At 43.5% G+C, this 23,794-nt stretch overlaps 1 protein-coding gene across 1 annotated transcript in view; it reads right to left on the bottom strand.

Annotated features, from left to right (window-relative positions):
• SLC7A14 (solute carrier family 7 member 14) overlaps positions 1-23,794 on the bottom strand; it is a 146,588-nt gene that overhangs the window by 24,156 nt on the left and 98,638 nt on the right. The window contains exons 5-7 of the mRNA XM_020980348.2: positions 16,715-16,861; positions 13,084-13,292; positions 11,184-12,061 (exon numbers count right to left, since the gene is read on the bottom strand). Coding sequence (XP_020836007.1) covers positions 11,184-12,061; positions 13,084-13,292; positions 16,715-16,861 — 1,234 coding nt within the window. The remainder of the gene's footprint in view (positions 1-11,183; positions 12,062-13,083; positions 13,293-16,714; positions 16,862-23,794) is intronic.

Consider the following 23,794-nt stretch of genomic DNA (forward strand, 5'->3'; position numbering starts at 1 on the left):
CCGCAGTTTCTGCCTCATCTTGGAGAGAGTAGGCATTGCTTTCTTCTTCCCACCTCACTTATGACCACATATCTGTTCTGGGCTCACTCTCTAGAGCAGGTCCAATACCTGACCTGCGTCTCTGCTCTACCCTTGCTGTGATCCTGCCCTCCTTCCATTTTTTCCCCTTGAGTAAAAAGGCTGCTTTTCAGATACCATGTGATTCAGAGAGCGCTACTATAGCCGACCATCTCCCTTACATACCTCTTTTTAGTTAGTCTTGTTTGTTTCGTTCTCCACTACCATGTGTCCTTTCTCTTTGAACTAATTTAACACCCGTTCACAGGCAATGTCCTTGGCTATTTGAAGGCCTCTGTTACTAGATGGAAACATAGCCATGGCGGGGAACTGCCAACAGGTGCTAGGCAGCTCGGTTACACAGCAGCTAGAGTCCAGACCTGGAGTCAGAAAGACTTGAGTCCAAACCTGACTTTAGATATTTAATGGTTATGTGACTTTGGACAAGTCACTTAACCTCTGTCTGCCTCAGTTTCCTCAACTGTAAGATGAGGATAATTATAGTATCTACCTTGTAGGGTTGTGTGAGGATTAAATAACATAATATTTGTATAGTGCTTTGCAAACCTTAAAGAAATATATAGATGCTAGCTACTATTATTAGATGAAAAATTCAGAGAAACTTGGGAATACATGAATGAAGTGAGGAAGAGTAAAATGAGCAGGACCAGAGCAATTTGCACAATGACCACAATCATCGAAAGGCTTCAGAACACTGATCAATTGTAACTTCAGAGGACTGATGGCAAGATGTGACTCTGTTCTCTCAATAGAGAGGTGGTGGACCATTGGTTCAGAATGAGTCATACATTGTCAGATGTGGCCAATGTGGGTTGGTTTCTTTTGCTTAATTTTATTCTGTAACCAGAACATGCTTTATGGGAGTGGGTAGGGACTCACTGGAGAGTGCCAGTTATATATTAAAAAGAGCTTCAATAAAACACAAAAGAAAAACTGGCAACAGCTGAAGCTAAGGCAAAAGAATGAGGTAGGCAGTATTAGCCCAAATGCAGATGCTTAAAAGAATGACAGCACTTAGCACATTGTAGGTGCTTAGTAAATGTTTGTTGATTGAACATTCAAGAAACTGAGATCAAAGGATTCCCTTTTGGATGAGCCCAACCTAATTCTGGGTTCTCTTCCCTGCCAGTTCTGCCCCTTTACAATACTCTCTAACTTGTTGTTAGGTATATGACCATCCGCGACCCCATGGACCATAGCACACTAATACCACCCATGGGGTATTTTTGGCAAAAACAATGGAGTGGTTTGCCATTTCCTTCTCCAGTAGAGTAAGGCAAACAGAGGTTAAGTGATTTGTCCAGGATCATATAGCTAATAAGTGTCTGAGACTGGCTTTGAATTCAGATCTTCCTGACTCCAGGCCCAGTATTCTATCCACTGAGCCAGGTAGCTGCTCTCAAATTACTAACCTGGCTTTCTGGATCTTGCGTGTGCTTCCTTTATCTGGCCTCTGCCCCCTTACTGGCTGTTGGCCAGCACGGTTTTTGGACTAAAAACTGCTATGGCCAGAAGCTTTTTACCAGGAGTGGTCTTTGTTCCACTCACAGTCAAACCAGGGGAAATAGTATAGTCCCTCATCTTTCTCTGCCTTTCTCATCATTACCACTTCATAGCTCAGCTGGGTCTTTACTGCTGCTTGGCAATACTCTTTTATCTACTTGTAAGAGTTTCCTATTTTATTTTCTACAGGTGATTTCCAAACCTTTTCTTCTCAGACTCATCTCTAGCTGCCACCTTCCTCACCCACCTTGTTCTTCATACTTACAGCATGTAACTTACCTTCCTATGTCTCCCCCCTCTTTTTCTTTTCCTTTTCTTTTTTAAAGTGGTTCTGTCTTCCTAATCTTCCATTTCATTGAGATGACTGAGGCTATCCAATGTGAACTCTCTCACCTCTCTTGCTACATTCCTAAAAAATTTCTAAACATTATCACACATTCTTCCTTTCTGCCCTCTTGTCACAGGAGAAGAAATATCCTGAATTTTCACAAAGGCCAATCCTTTAAATGGCGCCATTGATACCTTTCCTCTCTTTTCCTTCCTGACCTTTAGTCCAGCAGTCAACCTCTTTTCCTCGTGCATTTTCAATTTCTCTTCCTCTGACTCCTTCCTGTTCTGCTACATAATCCTTAGGTCTTCCCAATCCTAAAAACAGATCTTCTTTGATCCCTTGACCCTTCTGATCCAACTATTATCTTTTTACTTGTCCTCAGTGTAAACTTTTTGGAGAAATTGCTAACATCTGATGTTTCCACTTTCCACTACTCCCTTCAACTTCTTGTAAAATCTACTTTCTGCCCTTCCCAGTCTAGTCAAGCTATCTCCTCACAGCTCATCATGCCATCTTGGCTCTTTTCCTAATTGCGCATTCTGTGTCTCCTTCACTTGTGCCTTATCTTCTTCCTGATGACATAATGTGGATTTTCCCCAAGGGTCTGTCCTTGGCCTTCTTCTCTTTTGGCAATTTTGTGGATTCCTTTAACGTCAACTTCTGCCCCCACACAGATTAGTCCCAAATATGTATCTTCAGTGTTGATGACATTTGTGAGCTTTGGACCTTCATCTCCGACTGCCTACAAGACAGGTCCTACCTGGATATCCCATCGGGTTTAACACCAAGTTAATTAACCAGTTTTTCTTTCTGACTTCACCATTTCACCACCTAGTTCCCTATGTGTATGTGTTTGGCTTCCTTTCCCCGTATCTCTCAAATTTATTCAGTTACTGAGCCATGTCATTTTCACCTCCTTGGGAGCATGATGTCCGCAGAGATACCTTCTCTGGATATCTCTGTCTATACCATGGATAATATCTCTGCCTCAACCAAGGGAGCTAGCCTTGAAGTCACAAAGACCTGGGTTCAAGTTCTGCCTCTGATATATATTGGCAGTTTGCCCTCAGTAAGTCATTTTAACTGCTCAGTGCTTTAGACTTCAGTGCAGCTAGGTGGCACAGTGGATAGAGTGCCAGCCCTGGAGTTAGAAGGACCTGAGATCAAATCCAGCCTCAGGCTTACTAGCTGGGTGACCCTGGACATGTCACTTAACCCTGTTTTCCTCAATTTCTTCATCTGTAAAATGAGCCTGAGAAGGAAATGGCAAACCACTCCAGTATCTTTGCTAAGAAAACCCCAAATGGGGTCACAAAGAGTTGGACATGACTGAAAAATGACTCAATAACATTGAGAACAATACTCAGTGCTGATCGGACCACATCTAGGTATGTTCTTCAATTTTGAATGCCGCATTTTAAGAAAGCCATTGATGAGCTGATACATTTCCAGAGAAAGATAGGATGGTGAAGGAACTCTAAGTCATGTCATAAGAGGGGCTAATAAAGGAAATATGGATGGTGAGTCTGATAAGAGAAGCTAATGGGAGGATTATCCTCAAATTTATAAAGAACTATTCAGAGAATGGCACTTAAACTTGTCTTGTGTGGCATGCATCACAGAATAGGTGGGTGGATAGAGCACTGAAAACCTGGAGTCAGAAAGACCTGGGTTCAAATCCCATCTCAAACACTGTGTGATCCTGGGTAGATCTTGTACTCTCTCTCAGCCTAAGTTTCTTCATCTGTAAAAAGAGGGACTCTGAGGTCCCTTTTAATTCTATGTTTATGATCCTATAATGGATGGACATCATAGGGAAGTACAGGGAAGCTCATTAGAAGGAAGAGATTTCCATTACAAAGAGATGTCTAAAAATAGAAATGGGTTGCCTAAGACAGTGAACTCTCCATCACTGGAAATGTCCCAGATGAGGCTGCATGGCCGACTGTTGGGCATGTAGAAGGGGAGATTTCCATTTTGGATAGGTGATTGGCCTAGAACACCCTCAAGGCCCTTTCTAGTTTCTATGATTCTAGTACATGAATTGGTGATTTATGGTATGCTCAGTGAAAGTGGGATGGGAAATGGTTTTTATTGCCACCGCACTGGCTGTGGTTGTGGGGAGGAGTGAACAAAAGCTGTAGAGATTCCAAGTCATCTGGATTCCATGGCCCCAATATCTCTTGTATCTGTCTCCTATCCTCTGCTCACATAGCCATTACCCTAGTTCAGCCCTCATCACCTCATCACTATGGTGACCGCCTAGTTAGTGACTCTGTATCTAGGCTCTCCCCTCTCTAACCAATCCATCACATAGCCACCAAATTGAAATTCCTGAAGTGCTGGTTTGACTATGTTACTTCCCTCTTCAAGAAGCTTCTGTAACTCCCTATTGCCCTTGGAATAAAACACAATTCCTCTGCTTGGCATTTAAAGCTTTTTCCAGTTTCACTCTAGCTTATCTTTCCAGGTTAGGTTTCTATTGCTTCCCCCTCATGCACTTTCTATTACAGCCATGGCTGTGATATGGTATTCTTGGTACTCTATGGTACCAAGAATACTCTATGGGCTTTTTGGTACTCCACCTACAACGTACCATCTCCATAGTCTTTGTCTATGCTGTACCCCAAACCTGGAATGCTCTTCCTCTTCACCACTATCTCATAGAATCCTTAGCTTCCTTTAAAGCACAGTTCAGATGCCACCTCAAATTGTGCCTCTGGTGCCTGGCACACTGCCTGGAACATAGTAAAACCTTAAATAAATACTTGTTGACTTTTTTTTTTTTGCTTTTTGGTGAGGCAATCAGGGGTAAGTGACTTGCCCATGGTCACATAGCTAGTACTTGTCAAGGGTTTGAGGTCAGATTTGAACCCAGGTCCTCCTGACTCCAAGGCTGGAGCTCTATCTACTGAGTCACCTAATAGCCCTTGTTGACTTGTTTTGATCTATTATCAGAGGCATTCCCAGTTTCGTCCTTGTATTAGGGCTCCCTGACTTTCAATATTACATTTTATTGACTCTGTATGCGTGTATTTTGTATATACCCACCTGTGTATATGTAGTATGGGTTTTCCTGGCTGTCTGTAAGCACTTGGAAAGCACTTTTTGTCAATGTATCACCAACGCCAAGTATAGCAGCTGCCACTTAGTAGGTGCTAAATAAATGCTATTGAATTGAACTGAATCCAGCATTTCCTTACATTATTTATGGGCACTTCTTCCCCCCTGCAAGGGAGGAGTCTGGGAAGAGAAGTGGGGAGACAAGAGCTAGCTGCCCCTCCTGTGTCCTCTGCTTCTAACCCTAGCTAGGGATTAAAGTGACACCAAGCCACATTTCTGTAGTACCTAAAGGTTTACAAATACTTTTTCCCCCCATGACAAACAGATCATACGAGCATAATTTCCTCCATTTTACAAATAAGTCAGCCAAAGTCAAGAGAGGTAAAATGACTCTTGCATGTTCACATGGCTGATGGTGGGGTAGACTGGATTTGGCACACCTGGATTGAAATCCCAGCTTTTATTTAGTAGCTGTGTGACATTGGGTAAGTTACTTTGCAGTTCTTTCTGGGTGTCACTTTCCTCACATCCACAGAGAAGGCACTAGATTAGATGAGCTTTAGGGTATCCCCCAGCTTTGAATCCTAAGGGTTAAAAATGGAACCTGGGACTTCTGTGGTTGCTGTTTAATCGATTTCATTTGTGTCTGATTCTTTATGACCACATTTGGGGTTTTCTTGGCACAGATACTGGAGTGGTTTGCCATTTCCTTCTCCGGCTCATTGTACAGATGAGGAAACTGAGGCCAACAGGGTTAAGTGACTTGCTCAGGGTCACACAGCTAGTGAGTGTGTGAAACCAGATTGGAACTCAGATGTTCCTGACTCCAAGCCCATCACACTATCCACTGCCCCTTGGACTACTGTATTACAAGTCCAGGGTTCTTCCTACTACCCTACATTGCTTCCATGAAAGGGTGGCTAATGTATTAGGAGATAAAGGACTTCAGCTCTGTTCTCTTCTCAAGGGCACTTGCATTTTAATGGGCATTTCCAGTCATCTATTGCTCAAATCATATGGTGATTATGGGGACTTGATTGAGGAAAGGTTTACTCTGTTATTCCTCTACATATTAGATAGAGCAATTTTTACATCAAGAATTGGCCAGAGTTTGCTGCTTGGGCTAAGTAAAAAAGACTAGGAATATCTATTTCTCAAATCACAAAGTAATGCTGGGGACTTAGGTGAGCAAATACTCACTGTTACATGTATCAAAGAGATAATTTTAAAAATTTGAAGAACTTGCAAGAGTTAGATGCTTGGTATGACAGGAAAGATATGCTTTTGATAAAGCATTTCAAGGAATGGCTGACCCTCGGACTCGAAAGATGCCACAGGAAAGACAATTGTGCTCTCTCTTCCCTGACGATGTTTTCACGCTCGCTGAATCTCTCCCAGCTGAAGCCCATATGAACAATACTAGACTTTCTTTTACACAAATGTATTACCAGTGAGCAAAACAAAAATATTCTTTGGCTGGGGCTCCCTTTGTGGGGCTTAATGAACATTTGACATTTGTATTCCTTTTCTCAGCTCTGGGAGAAAAAGAAACAAAAGCAGGGTGACTCTGTAGGGACATTGGCTACTTTATGCTGCTTGAGTTCTGCTGTTTCTGAAGGTCAACACTTTTAGCAAAACGTTCTTGCAAAAAATTGTCTAACAAATACTTGCTTATCAAAAGTGAGAGAAGAAAAATGTACATTAAAGAAGCTTATCAAACAATGACAAGATGGAAACTAACTAACTAACTTTCCAAGGAAGCTGATGTTTAGTGAGAAATTCTATTGGGAAATAGTTTTGCTGGCCTTCCAGAGAAGAGTGTGGTTCAGTGAAAAGTTGACTAGATTTTGAGCACTGGAACCCCAGTTTGCATCTTTGACCTTGCTACTTGTAACTTTTGTGACTTTGGGCAAGTTTCTATCTGGTTGGGCTTCAGCTTCCTCATCTGAAAAATGAGGGAGTGAACTAGATGATTTTGAAGGGTCCTTTTAGTTCTAACGTCTGTGATCCTAAACCCAACCCAAGCCAATCCAATCCAACCCAACTCAACCCAATCCAATCTAATTCAATCCAACATGCACTTAGGCGTCTGCTATATGCCAAGCACTGTGTTAGATACTGGGGATTCAAAGTAGAGCAAAACCTAACAACAGTATATGCCTTCAAGGAGCTTATATTCTAATAGGAGAGAGGATATAACATGTCACCAACCTGGTACATAGACACATAGATAGATGGCAATCTGAGGAGGAGGAGGAGGAAGAAAGCACTAATAACCAAGGGAATTAGAAAAAGTTTCCCATATAAGGTGACATACGGATTAAGACTAGAATGGGACTAAAAATTTTAAGAGGTGTGGGTGAGGAGGGAGCGAGTTCTAGGCAAGGGCAGAGGCATGGAAGTGGAATATGGATGGAGTACTGAGTTCAAGGAATAGCAAGTAGACTACTTTGTCTGAAATGTAGTATATGAGGGGTTAATAATGTGTAATAAGCCTAGAAAGATAGGATAGAATTAGACCATGGCTTTAAATGTTAATAGAGAGGAGTTTGTCTTTTCTCTTAGAAGGAGTTAACCTTTTTCATGTCATGGACTTCATTAGTCTGGGGAAGCGTATGGTCTTCTTTTTAGAACAATATTTTTAAATGCATAAATACATAGGATTATAAAGGAAACCAATTATATTGAAATACAGTCATCAGAATATTAAAAAACCCCAAATTTACAGACCCACTGAAATCTTTCCATGCTTTAAAAACTCCAGGTTAAGAGAGGTTTATCATAGAGGCTTGAGGGAGCTACCAAAGCTTTGGGGTGACACAATTTTACATGCTTTAGGAGTACTGTTTTGATAGCTTTGTGGAGGACAGATCTGAAAGGGGAGAGGCTAGAAGCCAGGAGTTCAGGCCCAAAGATTTAGATATTGGCTGTTTATTCTATGTCACCAGGTAAGGTTTTTAAAGCCTACCGGGGGGGGGGTTATGTGTGTGGTGGCTGTCACACATAGTAAACCGAGAACAGAGAGGCTGTCTGTTCATCTGCTCATCTCTTAGTCGTGCATTCTTCTTAGATGAAACCTCTCTACTCCTTTTTGTAGCCAGCAAGAATTGTGTCAGTAAGGACACAAGGAGTAGGTATGGGTGGGACATGATAGCTTCTGAGATCCCTTCCAACCCTGACATTCTGAGCTTCTGGGACTTTGTGAGCAATAAGGAGTCCAAGAGACTAGGAGCCCAATGACTAAGGAGAGGGAGACGGAAGTCTCCTCATCTGCAGATCTGTCGCAAGATGGCGGCAGCAGGTGGCCAGGCTCCAACACTTTCCTTCACTGTGATTGAAAGTTCTGGGGCATTACACTGAGCAAAGGAACCCTTCCAGTACTAGACAACCAGTAATGGACAACTGGACACTTAGGGAGTGTGAGCAGTTTTTTAGGGAGGAGTTTTTAGTTTGTACTACAAGAGAGGCTAGAAATTAATAAAATAATAATAATTATAATTATAGCTGGTATTTATACAGGGCTTTAAGGTGTTCAAAGCATCTTATCTATGTTATCTCATTTGATCCTCTCAATAACCCTGTAAGGTAAATGCTATTTCAACCCTTATTTTATGTATGAGAGAAGCAAGGCAACATCAAGATTAAGTGACTTGCCCGGGGTCACACAGGTAGAGTCTGGCACTCCAGTTTGACCCTGGCTGCCTCAGGCAGCTTGCCTATGCCATAAATTCTCAAAGGGCAATCTTAGTTGAAATGACTCTATATTAAAAAGCTATTTGGCAAGTAGAGTATTTGTCCATGGCATAGTGGAAAGAACACTGTTGGAGGAGTGAAGAGACCTCGGTTCAAGTCCTGCCTTAGCTACTTCCTACCTATGTGACCACTGCTGATGAATCACTTAATCTTTCAGAGGCTCAGAAGACTCAGAATCTCTAACTGACAGATAGGGTGGGTCATCTGCATCACTGCATCTCATACTGATGAGATCATATGTCCATAGATTTTGCAGGGGACAATAAATGTATTCCAGTAAAGAAAGAGAAAAATATTATTATACAATAATTAGTGGATAATAACAAAAACAAGCAACAAAAGAAATAAACAAATAAACAACCAAATACTAACAAATAAAACAAACATAAAAATAACATAGATCTGATGCCAGGATAAAATGAAAACTTCCACTAGGGGGCAGCATGATGCAGAAGAAAACCCTGTCCCGGAACTAGGAAACCTTAATCCTGGTCTCCTTTCTGCTTCTGCCTGGCTGTGTGACCTTGGACAAATCACTTCTTCTCTCTGGCCTCAGATACCTCATTTGCAATAGGAAAGGGTTGGACTAGAGGATCGTTGAGGTTCCTCCCACCTCTAACATTCTGTAATTCTGACTGTGTGTTACTATCAATTGCCTCACAAAAAAAAAAAAAGATAAGCAAGGAGACATAACCTGAAGTTATGTCAAGGCTTGTAACAGACCTCAGAGGCCACATAGACCTACAGAATCAGAATCTTCTCCACAACGTCTTCCTCAAATGATCTTGCAGCCTTTTTTTGGAGACTTCCATCTGACGTCTCATGATTCAGGCAGTCCAGAAGTGAGACGCTTTAGGTGCTAGTGAGTTCCCCATCATTGGGGATCTCCAAGAAAAGGTTGAAAGACCCTTCATTGAAAGATGCTCTTCCTGTCTGTTTGTAGTTTTATCCCAATGTTTTGCACGGTGCCTGGAACATAGTAGGAGCTTAGCAAATATTTCTTGAATAAACTGGGGTTCTGAGAATGGAAGTGAGGTGTTGAAAAGGTGGAACAAAATGGTAGAAGGTAGTGGACCACATAGGTAGGAGCGTGTGCTGAAAGTCTAAGAAAGGGTACGAGGGATGCTCCTACCCATATTGCCTCCCAACCTCCAGTATTGCCTGCCCCTTTCTCTCTGCCTATCTAAACCCCGCGCATTCTTCAAGGCTCAGTTCAGATTCTGACTCCTCCTTAGACTCTAGCCTGAAAAACCTCCATCTCCTCTAGGTTCCCAGCCTGCTTATGGCTCGCAGTATCATCTACCATTTGGTTTTCACTTGACCTTATTTATCTCTTTCACTGGTTGGGGAACTTCTGATGAGGAATCACTACTAATTCAGATCACCAACTGCTCTGCAACGGAGTCTTAGAGAGCTGGCAGGGGTCATCAATCAGTTAAATGTGTAAGTGGGTCAGATAGCAAGTAGGTTTTAGAGGTAGGGCTCGAACCCAGGGCTTTTTGGCTCTAAGACTAATGCCAGCTGTTTAGCCTATATAGACTTTAAGGCTGAAAGGGATATTAGAGATTCTCTAGTCCAGGGTGCTCAGCCTGGGGTCTATGAACTTGAGTGGGGAAAAAAACTGCATCTTTATTTCAATATAATCAGGTTTCTTGGTAATCCTATGTATTTAATTTATGCATTGAAAAACATTACTCTGAGGACAGGTTCTTAAAGTTCACCAGATTGCAAATGGCAGATGGATAAATGGTGTGATGGATGAAGTGTTAGATTTGGAATCAGGAAGACCTGAATTTAAATTCTGCCTCAGTTGCCTAACTTTATCCTGTGCAAGCCATTGACTATCTCTCAGCCTTAGTTTCCCCATCTGCAAAATGGAGATGATAATGACACCTACCTCATCACAGGGTTGGGGCATGGATCAAATGAATGAATGTGTAAAGTGCTGTGTGAATGCTATCTATTATTATTAGCTGTTATTAGACCCTTTGGGGTCTAAGGCACAAAAATGGTTAAAGCCCCCATTCTATTCCAATCCTCTTAGTTTTTTGATGAGGAAAACTAAAGACAAGGAGTGGAAAATGGCTTGCCTGAGGTCAAGTACTATGTGGTAGAGACAGGCCCAAACCCACATCTCCCAATGACTAATCAAATGGTATTTCTACTCTGTTACATTGTACTTTTGAAGCATCACTTTGTAGATAGCAGGAGTTCAATGGATACTTGTTGAATCAATTGTTCCCCATTATCCTTCCAGAGTCAAGGTCATTGGAAGGAACAGGCTGTTAATCTGAACTAGAAAGGGCCACTCTGTTTCATTAATATAGAAGCCCGGGTCCACAGAGCTCAGCCTGATCTCTTTCACATTGGAGGTGGCCCAGTTCCCCCAGAAGAGTGTTGAGTTAACCCTACAAAAATGTCCTAGAACTCATCATCCTTGAAGGAAAAGGCTTACCCACAAAGCACCAGACAGCAAACCGGATCCAGGTGATGGTGGAGAGTTTTAGCATGAGATAGATATTCACCAGCATGGCGAAGGCGGGCACGAATGGGAGGCAGGGGGCCATGTAGGGCAACTTCTTAGGATTCTCTGGCTGCTGCAAGATCACAAACACCAGGGCAGCAATGAGCAGGACCATGAGGACGACCAGGAGGATGGCCCACCAGCTCTGCTCCGAGATGTAATCTGAGCCGAAGATGATGAAGGAACAGAAGATAAACATGAGGATGAAGAGCAGGAGCACACAGACAGTCACTGTGTGGCCAGTGGCCGCCGTGGGCCGGTCCATTTTGCCCGGAAGGCCAAGGCGGATCCGCAGGGTATAGTAGCGAGGTCCAATCAACTTCTTGAGCTTGATCAGGTAAATGTTTTCTGACTCGTCGGCCTCTATGCCAGATGTCATATCCACGGTGCCATAGTTAGGATGGTTGACATTGTAGGCAGACTTGTCCGACTTCCCGATGAGCATCTCATTGTCTCCCAAAGATGGTAAATTCTTGGCCCCACACGTATTTGTAGCTGGGCCTGAAAACTCTTCCCCTTCACTTACAGGAGAGCAAACTTCCTTCTCACATTCAGCCAGGACACCTTCCTTATTCTTGGTGTGCTCCTGAGACAAGAACTTAACGAAACCATCAATGTCGCTCTCTGGCTGGTATCGGAGGAGCAGGACGCAGACTGAGACCAAGGTGTAGGCAAGCAAAGTGCCAATAGACATCATTTCAATCAGGTCCCTCAGGCTGACCAAGAGAGAGAGCAGAGCGGCTAGGAAGCCGGACACGATGCAGGCCACCACTGGCGTCTCTGTGTAGGAGCTGACGTGGGCCAGGAATCTAAAGGGAGACAGAAGCAGGGCTTAATAATGATGCCGAGAGCCCTTTTACATTTATTACCCTATTAAATCCTCACGACAAATTTGTGAACTAGGGGCTATTGTTATCCTCATTTTACAGGTGAGGGAACTGAGGCAGGCAGAGGTTCAGCGATTTAAGAGTGGGAGGTAGAATCTGGACTGCCAGCAAAGGTGATTGATTTGGATCATAAGGAGCCCAGGGCAAAGTTTCTCCCACTCATTGACAGATTAGGTATAGTTCCACAAGAACCCAGAACTGCTGGTGCCTCAGGATTTGGCTCTTAAAAAAACCTCTGTAGTAAGAAGTAACCCACCTGGGATCATTGCAGGATGTGACCAGCTTCTTCACTTCTTGATTATCTGATGTGACATGTTGATTGGGTCTGAAGAGTATGTCAATGACACAAAGGGGCATGTGTGTATGTGTGTGTGTGTGTGTGTGTGTGTGTGTGTGTGTGTGTGTGATGACCTTAACAAATCATCACGGGTTGTCACTGTGATACCTACTTTGGAAGGAGATGGAAGGGCATTGTTTTAGATGCTCCACAATCCTCCTCGGCTCTCTAGGTTATTTCCTCCTTTCCTTTGCTATTCTGGGCATTCTGACGACTTTGGAGGGCATTTTGATCATAGGAAGGAAAATGGGCTGTTGGAGGGACTTATCAGTGTGACCCCTGAACCAACCAAGGGGCCATATCCCTAACTTTTTCTTGTTTTTAAAAATAATTTAATTTAATTTTTCAACTAACAAAAATCTATTTTGTCTTCCTACTTCCTTCTCCTTCCTCCCAAAGAAGAACAAAACCTTGAGAGGTGATGGAGTCAGGGGATCTGCCCCTCTTCTTATAAACCCTTCTCAATCCTTTGGCTTTCCTAGTGCATCTGTCCAAAGCTTCAGTCAAGAGTGAACAGTGACTGAGGTACTGACATGCGGCCACCTCCAGAGTCTGGGAACAGGGTGGTCATGGGAAAGGAGTCTACGTCCAGGAGCGTGGCACTGACCTGAAGAGAAGCCCATCACCAGCCATGGCGTAAATGACCCTGGGCATCGGGAAGAGAGACCCCAGCAGGCTGACTGTCAGGCCAGCGACAGAGCCGATGGCCACAATGAATTTTGCAGTGTAGAATCCGTGGGCCACAAACATCTCCATGAGGGGAGACTCGGTGTCAATGGCATAATAGGGCACCATCAGGGTCAAGATCACGCTCACCTGTTCAAGAAAAGAGAGAGAGCACATGCCAGATTATGAGCACGGAGTGGGACATATTAGACCAACAGTCATTTTGCAGAGTTCTAGGACAAAGAGAGACCTATTCAGATCTCAAGGAAGATTAGATGTTTTCCCATATAATAAGAGTTCTTACTGGTTGCTTGGGTGACTTTGCTCCCAAACTTGGTCAAATTATGTAGTTTTATGTATTACAGTGATGTGATGGTGTCTATTAGACAGTAAGATCCAGAGGGATAGGAATCCTATCTTATCTCCTGTGCACCATGCTCTGTCTCATTAGTGTTTACTATGGTGGGTACTGGATGCCAGCTGCTGATGCTGGCCCTTGTAGCCAAGCAACACTGAGACCAGTGGGTTTGCTGGGGTGTCCCTAAAGATCTTTCCATGCCTTTGCTCTCTTTCTTACTCTCTCACCCCTAAGTGCTTAGGAGTAGAGTCCTTCCAAGCCCAGTGATGGGATTTTAGGGTTGTTGGGACTAGCAGTTTGACTGAATGGCTTTCCCTTTAAGACCCAATGTGAGCTGAGGGACTCAAAGATTCCCATCTCTGCTCACTTTGGGCTGCTAGTCAGAGGCTGACCTTATCTTTAGAAACCTGGGCAAAAACCAACCAAATAAATAAAAAACTCCAGTATCTGGGAATAGACCTCCCCTCCATACAGAGATCTCGCTGGATGCTGTGAAAACTGACTACGACAGGAGAAAGGGTGAAGTAACGTAGGGGTGATAATGTTTATTTTGGACCCATGGCTGTTGGTGAGTGGATCTCCTGGCGTAGAGGCTCTCCAGACCGATGGCTCTTTTGTAACCAGTAAGTAGTCTTAGAGAGCTGCCTGAGGAACTGAGGAGTTGCCCTGTCCTTGGCCAAACAGCTTGTATGCATCCACAGCAGGACTTGAACTCCAGTCTTCCAGGATCTTCTTCTAGCCTTTCTATCCACTACGTCTTATTCAGCTTGTGAAAAAGCCAACTTTTGGGGGAGGTGCACAGGTGAAAAATGCCTTCAGACACTAAAAAGTTTTGAGGTGAGTAGAATCAGACACATTCATCAATGAGACAGCATGATGCAGTAGAAGGCCCTCAGTCTGAATCCCGGCTCTGCCACTTACTACCTGTATGACTTCAGCTAAGTCATTTTAATCTATCTGTGCCTCAGTTTCTTGATTTGTAAAATTAGGTGCGTGGAGTTGGTGGGTTGTTTTCTTACAGCTCTAAATCTATGCAAACCAACATTTCCAAGTGTAATTTGTGCTCTCCCCAAATCTAGCCAATCTTTTCCCCTCCCTTCTTTAACCAGTTGGTTATTCCTTGGGGGTGGCTGCTAAAGAGAGTTGTCATGAAGGAAGAGGTATCACCTTTTAGGTCATGGCAGGAGGAATGAGAAGCTTGGCCAATGACTCCAGGCTGTGATTTACAAACAGAAGTCCAAAGACTTTATTATGTTAATTAATGGGGTCTGGAAATGGTGCTGCCTCTCTTGGCCCAGCGTGATTAGTATGATGAGATAGCCTATTAGCCAGTCAGAGGTTCTCTGTTATGGCTTGCTGAGAGCCTGCTTGGCAGTGAAGAGACATATCTCTGGTCTGTGCACTAGGCAGGTACAGACAATGCCAAGCCTTAAAAATATTAGCACATTCCTAGGTGTCAATTCCTTTCTTTTTTTCACGTGGCATCTGCATATGAACCTTAGGAGACAAAGATGGGAGCCTCACACATCTGGGGAAGAGCCTCAGGGGACCAATTAGCATTGATGCCAAATGAAGAAGGGGCCAGCTGGAACATACCAGGCAAAAGGGATGGGAGTAGTTGTAGATAGGTTCAAGGACAAAGCTACAACAAGGGTGGGGTGATAAGGGCTTTATCCCAGGGTACTGATATAGTGCTTGTAAGCCTTCAGAAGCATAGAAACAACAGAGTTTAGCTCCTCCTTAGCAAAGACAATTTGTTAAAACAGGAAGCTACAAGATGGTGGGTCACTGTGAGCTCCTCCCCTAGCTCATCCTGTTTCCTTCCTACCCTGGATGGCAGCCTCGCAAGAAGCAGCCTCACAGTATCTCAAGAGTGCTCTCTCTGCCTCTGTCTCTGTCTCACTCCTGCCTAACAGAAAGCATGGTTTCTGTTGCTTGTCCTGGGTAAAGTTGGCGGTATTCACTGGGGTTCAAAAATTCCTAAGTACAGCTCTATTCTGCACAAGGGAGTGGCTGGTACTTCTGCTAAATTCTCCGGATGACATGCTGATTTACCTTCTCTTCTATTGGCAGCTGAATTTGATTATATTGCACTGGCAGCCTCCAAAGACAGAAGCTCATTGACGTGCGACTACACGAGGACCGAACAGTGCCTCAGCTTTGCACAGCCGATACCGCCAGTCTATGATGTGTGCTGCCTTGGACAGCATCCCAACCTGAAGTATTTGCCAGGGTCACTCTGGCCCAGAGATCAGAAGTGAAACTGTGCAAAGAGTGGAGTGGGTGGGGCATGAAGGGTGTGTTTTTGTGTGTGTGTGTGTGTGTGTGTGTGTGTGTGTGTGTGTAATAGGGTCTTTAGCTTATCTACTTATTCCAGTCCAAATTGAAATGAATGCTGGGGTTTTGCAGGAGAGACAGATGATTTCTATGAAGAAACATCAGACTGTGATTTTTTTTCTCTTCCGTGGAAGTTGAAAGAGCGCCCTCAGCAGACTGAGAAACTTTTGATTCTGTGGATGCTGCAAAGAAATGACGGCGTCTGAGGCCAAAGGGGATGACTTCAGAGATGTCTCTGGTAGAGACCTACCGTGACAAATGCTGTGAATCTCAAGTCTCAAAAAACATTTGTAAGTTGCTGGCTATGTGTACTTCTTGCCCCTGGGCCTGAGGGGTGTGTATGTGGCTCTCAGGTGCTAGAACCCAGGGCTTCAAGCAACAAGAGTAGAGGCTGAACGCATGTATTCCAATGTTCTGTCTCCCCAGCTGCACTGATCTGATGCAAGTCACAGAGATTCACAATGGACAACAATGTAGATGGAAAGAATGCAGCCATGAGGGTGAACACTGTAAGAATAGCTCTCCAGCTTAGCCCTGGAGAACTTCCATTTCCTTCTCTTATTTGCAGAAATGGGGAACTAGGGGTAGAGGACGTTGTACATGCTGTCAGACTTGGGTAGTGTGTTGGTTAGAATGGTTGGAAATGTTTTTTTCTTTCTCTTTTTATTCTCTGTTGCAAAGCTAGGAGAGAGGGAGGGATACATTCAGAAATGAAGATGGTAGAAAAGCAAAAGATATCAATACAAAAAAAAAGTCAGAAGACAGACAACAGAGAAGAAAACACACAGCCACAGTCATTTTTCTCAAATTAGAAAATGGAAGGAGGTCCAAGGGGACACCTGTTGCATGTCTCCCCTCCATGGATTCTTATACTTACGGACACATATGCCGTGAGGCAGATGACCAGGGAGGCGGTGATGGCATAAGGAATGGATGTGTTGGGATTCTTTGCTTCTTCTCCTGTCGTGGCGATGATGTCAAATCCAATGAAGGCATAGAAGCAAGTCGCTGCTCCTTGGAGAACCTGGATGGGTAACGAACATGGCGAGTCATGGGAGAGAGGGCTTGGTTCAAAGCCATGAACAGGACAGCCACCACTAGTGCCATAGATAGGACCTAGAGCAGGAAGGGGACTGGAGGTCATCCTGTCCACTGACTTTGCCCACCTGTGACCTGAGGATCAGGGAGCTTTTGGAAGGAGTTGGTCCACAAACCCATAAATAAACAGATGTCTGTTATGTAGACTGAATAATCATTCAAAAGTCTTAGGGAAGTTTTAAGTTACTAAAGCTTACCAAAGACTTTTGGGACACCCTTTGTTTTTCAAATATATGTAGACCCTTGTGTGATAAGTAAAGTAGCAACTCGTTAAAAAAAAGAATTATTGAATTCATAATAGCTTCCTGTCATTATATATTTTCTTAATCATTTTTTTTTGAGTAACCTGGAGTTGTGATTTCACTATGGTAAGAAGTTCCTGGTTGAGCTCTGCTGAATGAAGATCTCATGTGGTTCTGCATCTGCAGTCTTCTAGAGTTGCCTGGGGTGACTTGTCTAGAGTCACACAGTGTCTGTCAAAAATGAGACTTGAACTCAGGTCAGGCTGCCTCCAGGGCTGGCTTTATCTTTACTACACCACACTTCCTCTCTTCTTAATCAATAAGATCTGAAATTTATGTATCATCTTAGATACATTATCTCACCTGTGCCTCTGCATGGCCCTGTAAGAGAGGTACTAGAGTTACTATTTTCCCTGTTTCACAAATTAGTACATTGAGGTATATGGACACTGTACCCAGCATCACAGAGCTAGTAAGTGTCTGGAGCTGAATTTGAACTCAGCCCTTCCTGACTCCAAGGTCAATGCTTTATTCACTGTACCATCTAACTGCCTTAAGGATAGTCACTGACATCAATATGAATATTTTGATCTTGTAGAAAATCTTCAGTCACTTTAGCTGTGTGACCCTGGGCAAGTTATGTAATTTCTCTTACCTCAAGTTTCCTCATCTGAAAGAATATTTACCTGGGGCTGAACAAATTTGGGGAAAATCACAAAATCATGCTGACTAGGTCTACTACAAATGTATGTTACAGAATTTCAACTGGGTCCTCACAGCTTCAAGGCAATCCTTTAAACCTTCCTAACTGACTCACTATGTCAATCAAACCTCCTCAAATGTACCATGGCTCTCCCTCTCAGCTAAGGGAGAAATAAGAGCTGCCTTATATTTCACTGAAGAAAATTGAGGCGATTTGTTGAAAGTTTCCTCTTCTCTCTTCCTCCTCACTTCACATCACTCAGATGCCTTCTGCTTCTGTCTCCTCCTTCATCCCTGTTTCATATAATAAAGTGACTTTTCTCCTTACCAAGGCAAACTCTTCTATAAGCACGAGTGAGCCCATTCCATTCTGTCTTCTCCAGCAGATTGTCCCTCTTCATTCCCACTTTCTCACTTACCTTTAGTCTCTCCCTGACTACTGTCTGCTTCCTTCTTACCTACAAACTTGCCCATGTCTCTCCAGCCCTCAGAAAACCCTCACTTTATATGTTCATCCCCTCTAGCTATCATCTCATATCTCTCCTCTTTTTCATGGCTAAATTTCTGGAGAAAGCTGTCTCCACTTCCATTCATCTCATTTTCTTCTCATCTCTCTATGGTCTCCATTCTTAGCTCATCATTCAACTGAAACTGCTGTTTTTGAAGTCACCAGTGATCCCTTAGTTACCAAATCCGATGGCATTTTCTCAATCCTCATCTTTTTTGATCTCTCTGCAGCCTTTGACACTCTTCTCCCATCTATTCTTTTCTCTCTAGGTTTTCATGAAGATGATCTCCTCTGGGTCTTCTCCTACGTTTCTGTCCATTCCCTTCCTCCTTTCCTTTCTTTTCCTTCCCTTCCTTCCTCCTTTATTTTTCCTCTTTCTCTTCCTCCTATTCCTCCCAGTAGGCAGCCAAGTGGTGTGATAGAGTATTGGATCTGGAGTCAGGGAGACCCGAGTTCAAATGCGACCTCACACACTTACTAGCTATGTGACCCTGGGCAAATCACTTAACCTCTGTTTGCCTCTGTCTGTCTCCAAGTACAAAATGGGGATAATAATACCTCAGAGGCTGGTTGTGAGGATCAAATGAGATAGTATTCGAATGTGCCTGGCACGTAGTAAGTGCTATATAAATGTTAGCTATTTGCAACTTCTACGCACTGCTATTAGTAGATGCTTAACAAATGCTTGTCTTCCTTCCTTCCTTTCTTCCTTTTTCCCTCCCTCCTTCCCTCCTTCACATCCTCTTTTCCTTCCTTCTTCCTTCCCTTATTTCCTTCATTTTTCCCTTCCTTCCTTCCTTCCTTCCTTCCTTCCTTCCTTCCTTCCTTCCTTCCTTCCTTCCTTCCTTCCTTCCTTCCTTCCTCCTTTCCTTCTTTCTTTCCTTCCTTCCTCCTTTCCTTCCTTCCTTCCTTCCTTCCTTCCTTCCTTCCTTCCTTCCTTCCTTCCTTCCTTCCTTCCTTCCTTCCTTCCTTCCTTCCCTTTTCCCAGGAATGAGTTGCATAATTTCCCAGAGTTGCAGGCAATTCTCTCTGGGGCTACAAGGTATAGATATAATCTTTGGTCCTTGATTGAGAATTCAGGATTTTGTCCTTTTTTGGGCTGCTTTCTTTGGCAAGCTAATGCTGACCTTTTGTGGGGGGTGAGTGGGGGAACATGAGGAAACATGGATGATGGAAGTGTGTGTGTGTGTGTGTGTGTGTATGTGTGACAAAAGTGGAGGTGGTGATAACTTAAGTGAGGGCAGTTTATATGACAGCTGTCTTCAGTAGATGAGAGTGGGATTGTGAGTTCATAAATTGAAACATGTCACTTCAAATGCTGATCTGAGGGTTTATTTTCTCCTCCAGAGAATCCATTAAAGTAGAATTAATAGACTTGTACGGGCTCCCCCAGCATCAGATTAAAGTAGAAAATGAACTTGGGCATGTGCCTTCTGACTCTCTTTCAGGAGTAAAGGAGAGACATTGGGAGGGGCTACTCCTCTGCCCTGCTTGCCCACACTTCTGTGCCTTCTGCTGCATCCTGCATCAGTCCCCCCTTCCCCAGGTACCTCTGCCCACCTAATCTTCATGAACTCAGCTCACTCTGAGCAGCTGCCTTTCAATATTTGAAGGGCTGCCATATGACAGAGCGAGCTAACTCTTTCTGTGTTGCTTCAGAGGGCAAATCAAGGACCAAAGAAGTCAAAGCTGGAGGAAGGCAGGATTCCAGCTCTAAAGAAGAGCTCAGAAACAGAGGAAAGGTGCTGCCTCACAAATTGGGGCTTCCTCTTGATGGCTGTTATCACAGCCTTGTAGGCTCATAGAGTTAGAGGTACAAGGGACCTCAGAGGCCGTAAAATCCAGCCCCCTCACTTTCTAGAGAAGGCACCGACAGTGGCATCTGAATTCAGGTCTTCTGGATAGCCATCTATGTGGGGTGCTGGAAAGAAGGTCAAACTACTCCAACTACTGATGATGATGATGATGATGATGATAGTAATAGCTGATATTTCTAGAGTCCTTTCAAGTTTGTAAAGCACTTTACTTACGTTAAGTCACCTGATCCTCACAGCTATGCTGAGTGAGTTCATCCATTTTCCAGATGAAGAAAAGGAGGCTCCCATGGGTGGGTGCCCAGGGTCACACAGCCAGTATATGCAGAGATGAGGCTTAGACCTGTCTTCCTGGCTCCAAGGTTGTATTCTATGGCCCTTACGAATTCATTGGTGTTTCTATTTGGTTGTTTGTGGTGAATACTTTTACTTTAAGTTAGTTTAATTCAACAAGTACATACTAACAGAAATGGGATGACCCCTGCTCTCAAGGAGCTTACATTCTCCAGGACGGCTGACTCTTCTAGAGTTAAGGCACATGAAGCCCAGTGTCTTGAATGAATAAGATGACTTCTGGAACCTGTAGACCCACTTCAGATCTACTCAGGTATAATCTTCTCTGGAAGAGACCATTGAAAGCTATGGTGTTTATGACTTTAATTTAATCTCTGGAATTATTTCCCACAATATCTAATCCTGAAGCATTGACTAAAATGTTTTTCTTCTTCATCTCTACCTGAATACATAGTTCTATTTAAGGCTCACCTTGAGCATCCTAATGAGGTCTTTCCTGATTCCTTCCAGGTTTTAGAAATTCCTTTCCCTCAAATTATTTTGTATTTATTTGGCTCAGTACACAGAGGACTTGGGGTTCAAAGCACACTTTTTATACTTCCTACTTGAGTGATCTCAATGTAGTCACTTCCTGGACCTCCGTTTTCTCATCTGTAAGATGAGGGGGTTGGACAAGATGGCCTCCGAGGTCTGAATCTGTGATCTTACTTTGATCATACGTATTATTTTATTATATCTATATATCTATATATCATTTAATATGTATTTGGATACATACTATTACCTGTGTGTATGTTATTTAACTCTGATTCTTGAGGGCAAGGACTTTTGTTTTTATCTTTGTATTCTAGCACTTAATGTTTACTGAATTCAATTACAATCAGGGTCATGCCAGAAAGTCCATGGACCCCAGCTGCTGGAAGGCTGGTGCCTCATTAATTGGCAAAACCAGCCACACCATTTGTGGCATCTACCCAAATGTCTAGGTGTATGGTGGCAAAAGCTGGCCTGACTGCAGTTTGCTAATGCCTATGACTGACCAGGCCAAGCCTTTGGCCAGTCATCTCGCCAGACTCTGAGCGTGTAATTAGCCACCATGGCATCCTTATTCCCAGTTCTACAAAAGACCTAGCTTTGAAATGAATAGGAATTTGTAGCCATCTGTCCCCCTTCTTCATTAGCAGCCTACACATGGTGAGGGAGAGGGGGAATGTGTTAATAAGTTATGATAAATGCAGTGTGATATAGAACACACTCAAAACAATTTTTTTGCTGTGTTTGGACATTGCAGGCATTCTCTGTACCACTTATCAGGGACGTTTTTCCAGGGAATTGTTTGGACAGTTAAAATATCTTGCTTGGTTAAAGAAAAATACAAAAGATAGCATCAGGAACAAGTAATATAAGGCACATACATATTAAACAGCATCTGGAGGCTGAGGAATTACAGATGGTAGCTGGAGTTCATCTGAGGGACAGCTGTTACTTGATATGGGGGTGGGGGGATGTTTATTTTTCTTGAGCTGTCCAAGAAGCATTTGACCCAGATCTTGTAAGTGAGTAAACTGTTCTTCAGTTCATGAGAACCAAGAAAGGTGATGGTGGGGACGAGGAGGCGAGGGGGAAGGGAGGAGGAGATGGACACAATGTTCAGGAACCCTTTCAAACAACTATGGAGACCATGAGGACACTAGAACACTATGAGCTTGGAGAGCTTATTATACGGTGCTTACAGGGTCACTTTGACTTAGTCCAAACCTTTCATTTTGCAGGTAAGGAAACTGAAGCCCTGAGTAGTGGCTTGCCCAAGTTTACACTGGACCCAGGCAAGGTAGACAGGCAGCTGAAAAGAACGGAGGTAGGAGATGGAGAAAGGAGAAACCTAGAAAGGATGAACGGGACCGAGGTGTAAGAGCTTTTAATGCCAAACGAAGGACTTTCTAATTGATCCTAAATCAAACTAGGTTTCCCCAAGTGTGTATGAGGAGGGTGGCATGATCAGACCCATGCCTGAGAAAAGGTATGATGGTGGCTGTGTGGAAATGGATTGAACTGGGGAGGGACTTGAGGCAGAAAGACCAATCAGAAGGCAATTGTGATAGTCCAGGTGAAAAGTGATGGTGGCTGAGCTAGGGGAGTGACTGTGTGAATGGGGAGAAGGGGAATAAATGTCATGGAGAGAGAAATGACATTTGCCAACTGATTGGCCATGTGGCATCATCTTGAGAGGAACCTCAGTGATGTAAAAAGCATGGCATCTAGAGTCAAATGGTCTTGGACAAACGACAAGACCTTACTGGGCCTTGGTTTTGTCAAGTATAAAATGAGGCAGGTAGGTGGCATAGTGGATGGGGCTGTGGTCAGGAAGACCTGAGTTCAAATCCTGCCTCAAATGTTTCCTAACTGTGAGACTCCAGGCAAATCACTTCACCTGTTTCTTTGTCTGTAAAATTAGGGAGTTCGACTCAATGGTCCATTGGGTCTCTGCCAGGTCCAGGTCTATGAACCTATGAAAATGAGGGAATATTTGGTTTTGGTGACTTTTGAGGTCCCTTCTAGCTTTAAACATCTGCTCCTTGGATTTAATAGGGTCCAAGTCCCAGTTCACAAAGTATTTTTTTCCAGCTCATCCTACCTGCTAGAGGCTACAAAGCTGATAAAAGGAACCATTCTTGCTAGTTTCCCAGAGTATTTCCCCAAATATACCATGAAGCTTTCATGAGTTTGTGGCTTTGCATTGTGGTACCCTGAGGTCTCCAAAGATTTAAGCTTGAGGGTCCCTCAGAGAGCAGCAGAAAGGCTCATGGTAAACACGAGCAGACTTATAAAATGTGCACAAGGAATTAGGAAAGAAAAATGATGGAAAGTATGTCATCAGAGATGTATGTGAGTGATAGAAAGAGCGACTGGATATGTGGCAGGAATGGGGGAGAGTTAAGTGATGGACAGTCATTGAACCCCACTGTGATGGGGCTCACAAGAAAAAATAAAGAATGCCCTCCCCACATCAATAGTGAGTGGACTCTTTCTGGTGAAATTACCAGAGGCATAGGGTGAGTGGGCATGGATGGTTTGCAAACTACATTGATGGAGGGAATGTCTTCATCCATGAGACTACTACTTCCCCAGCAATTGCTTATTCCATTTCTGGCTACTGAAATGTAGAGCAAGCTCATTAAACCTGTAGATGATACATTGGTGGCAGGTGTCCAGCACTTTGGAAAATAGGATCAGATTCAAAGTGACCTTAGTAAATTGGAAAAGTGGCCAGGAGCCTACAGAGTAATTTTTTTAAAAAG

Source organism: Phascolarctos cinereus, unplaced genomic scaffold (assembly GCF_003287225.1).
Source record: "Phascolarctos cinereus isolate Bilbo 61053 unplaced genomic scaffold, phaCin_HiC Scaffold_7;HRSCAF=346, whole genome shotgun sequence".
In the NCBI taxonomy this organism is placed as follows: Eukaryota; Metazoa; Chordata; class Mammalia; order Diprotodontia; family Phascolarctidae; genus Phascolarctos; species Phascolarctos cinereus.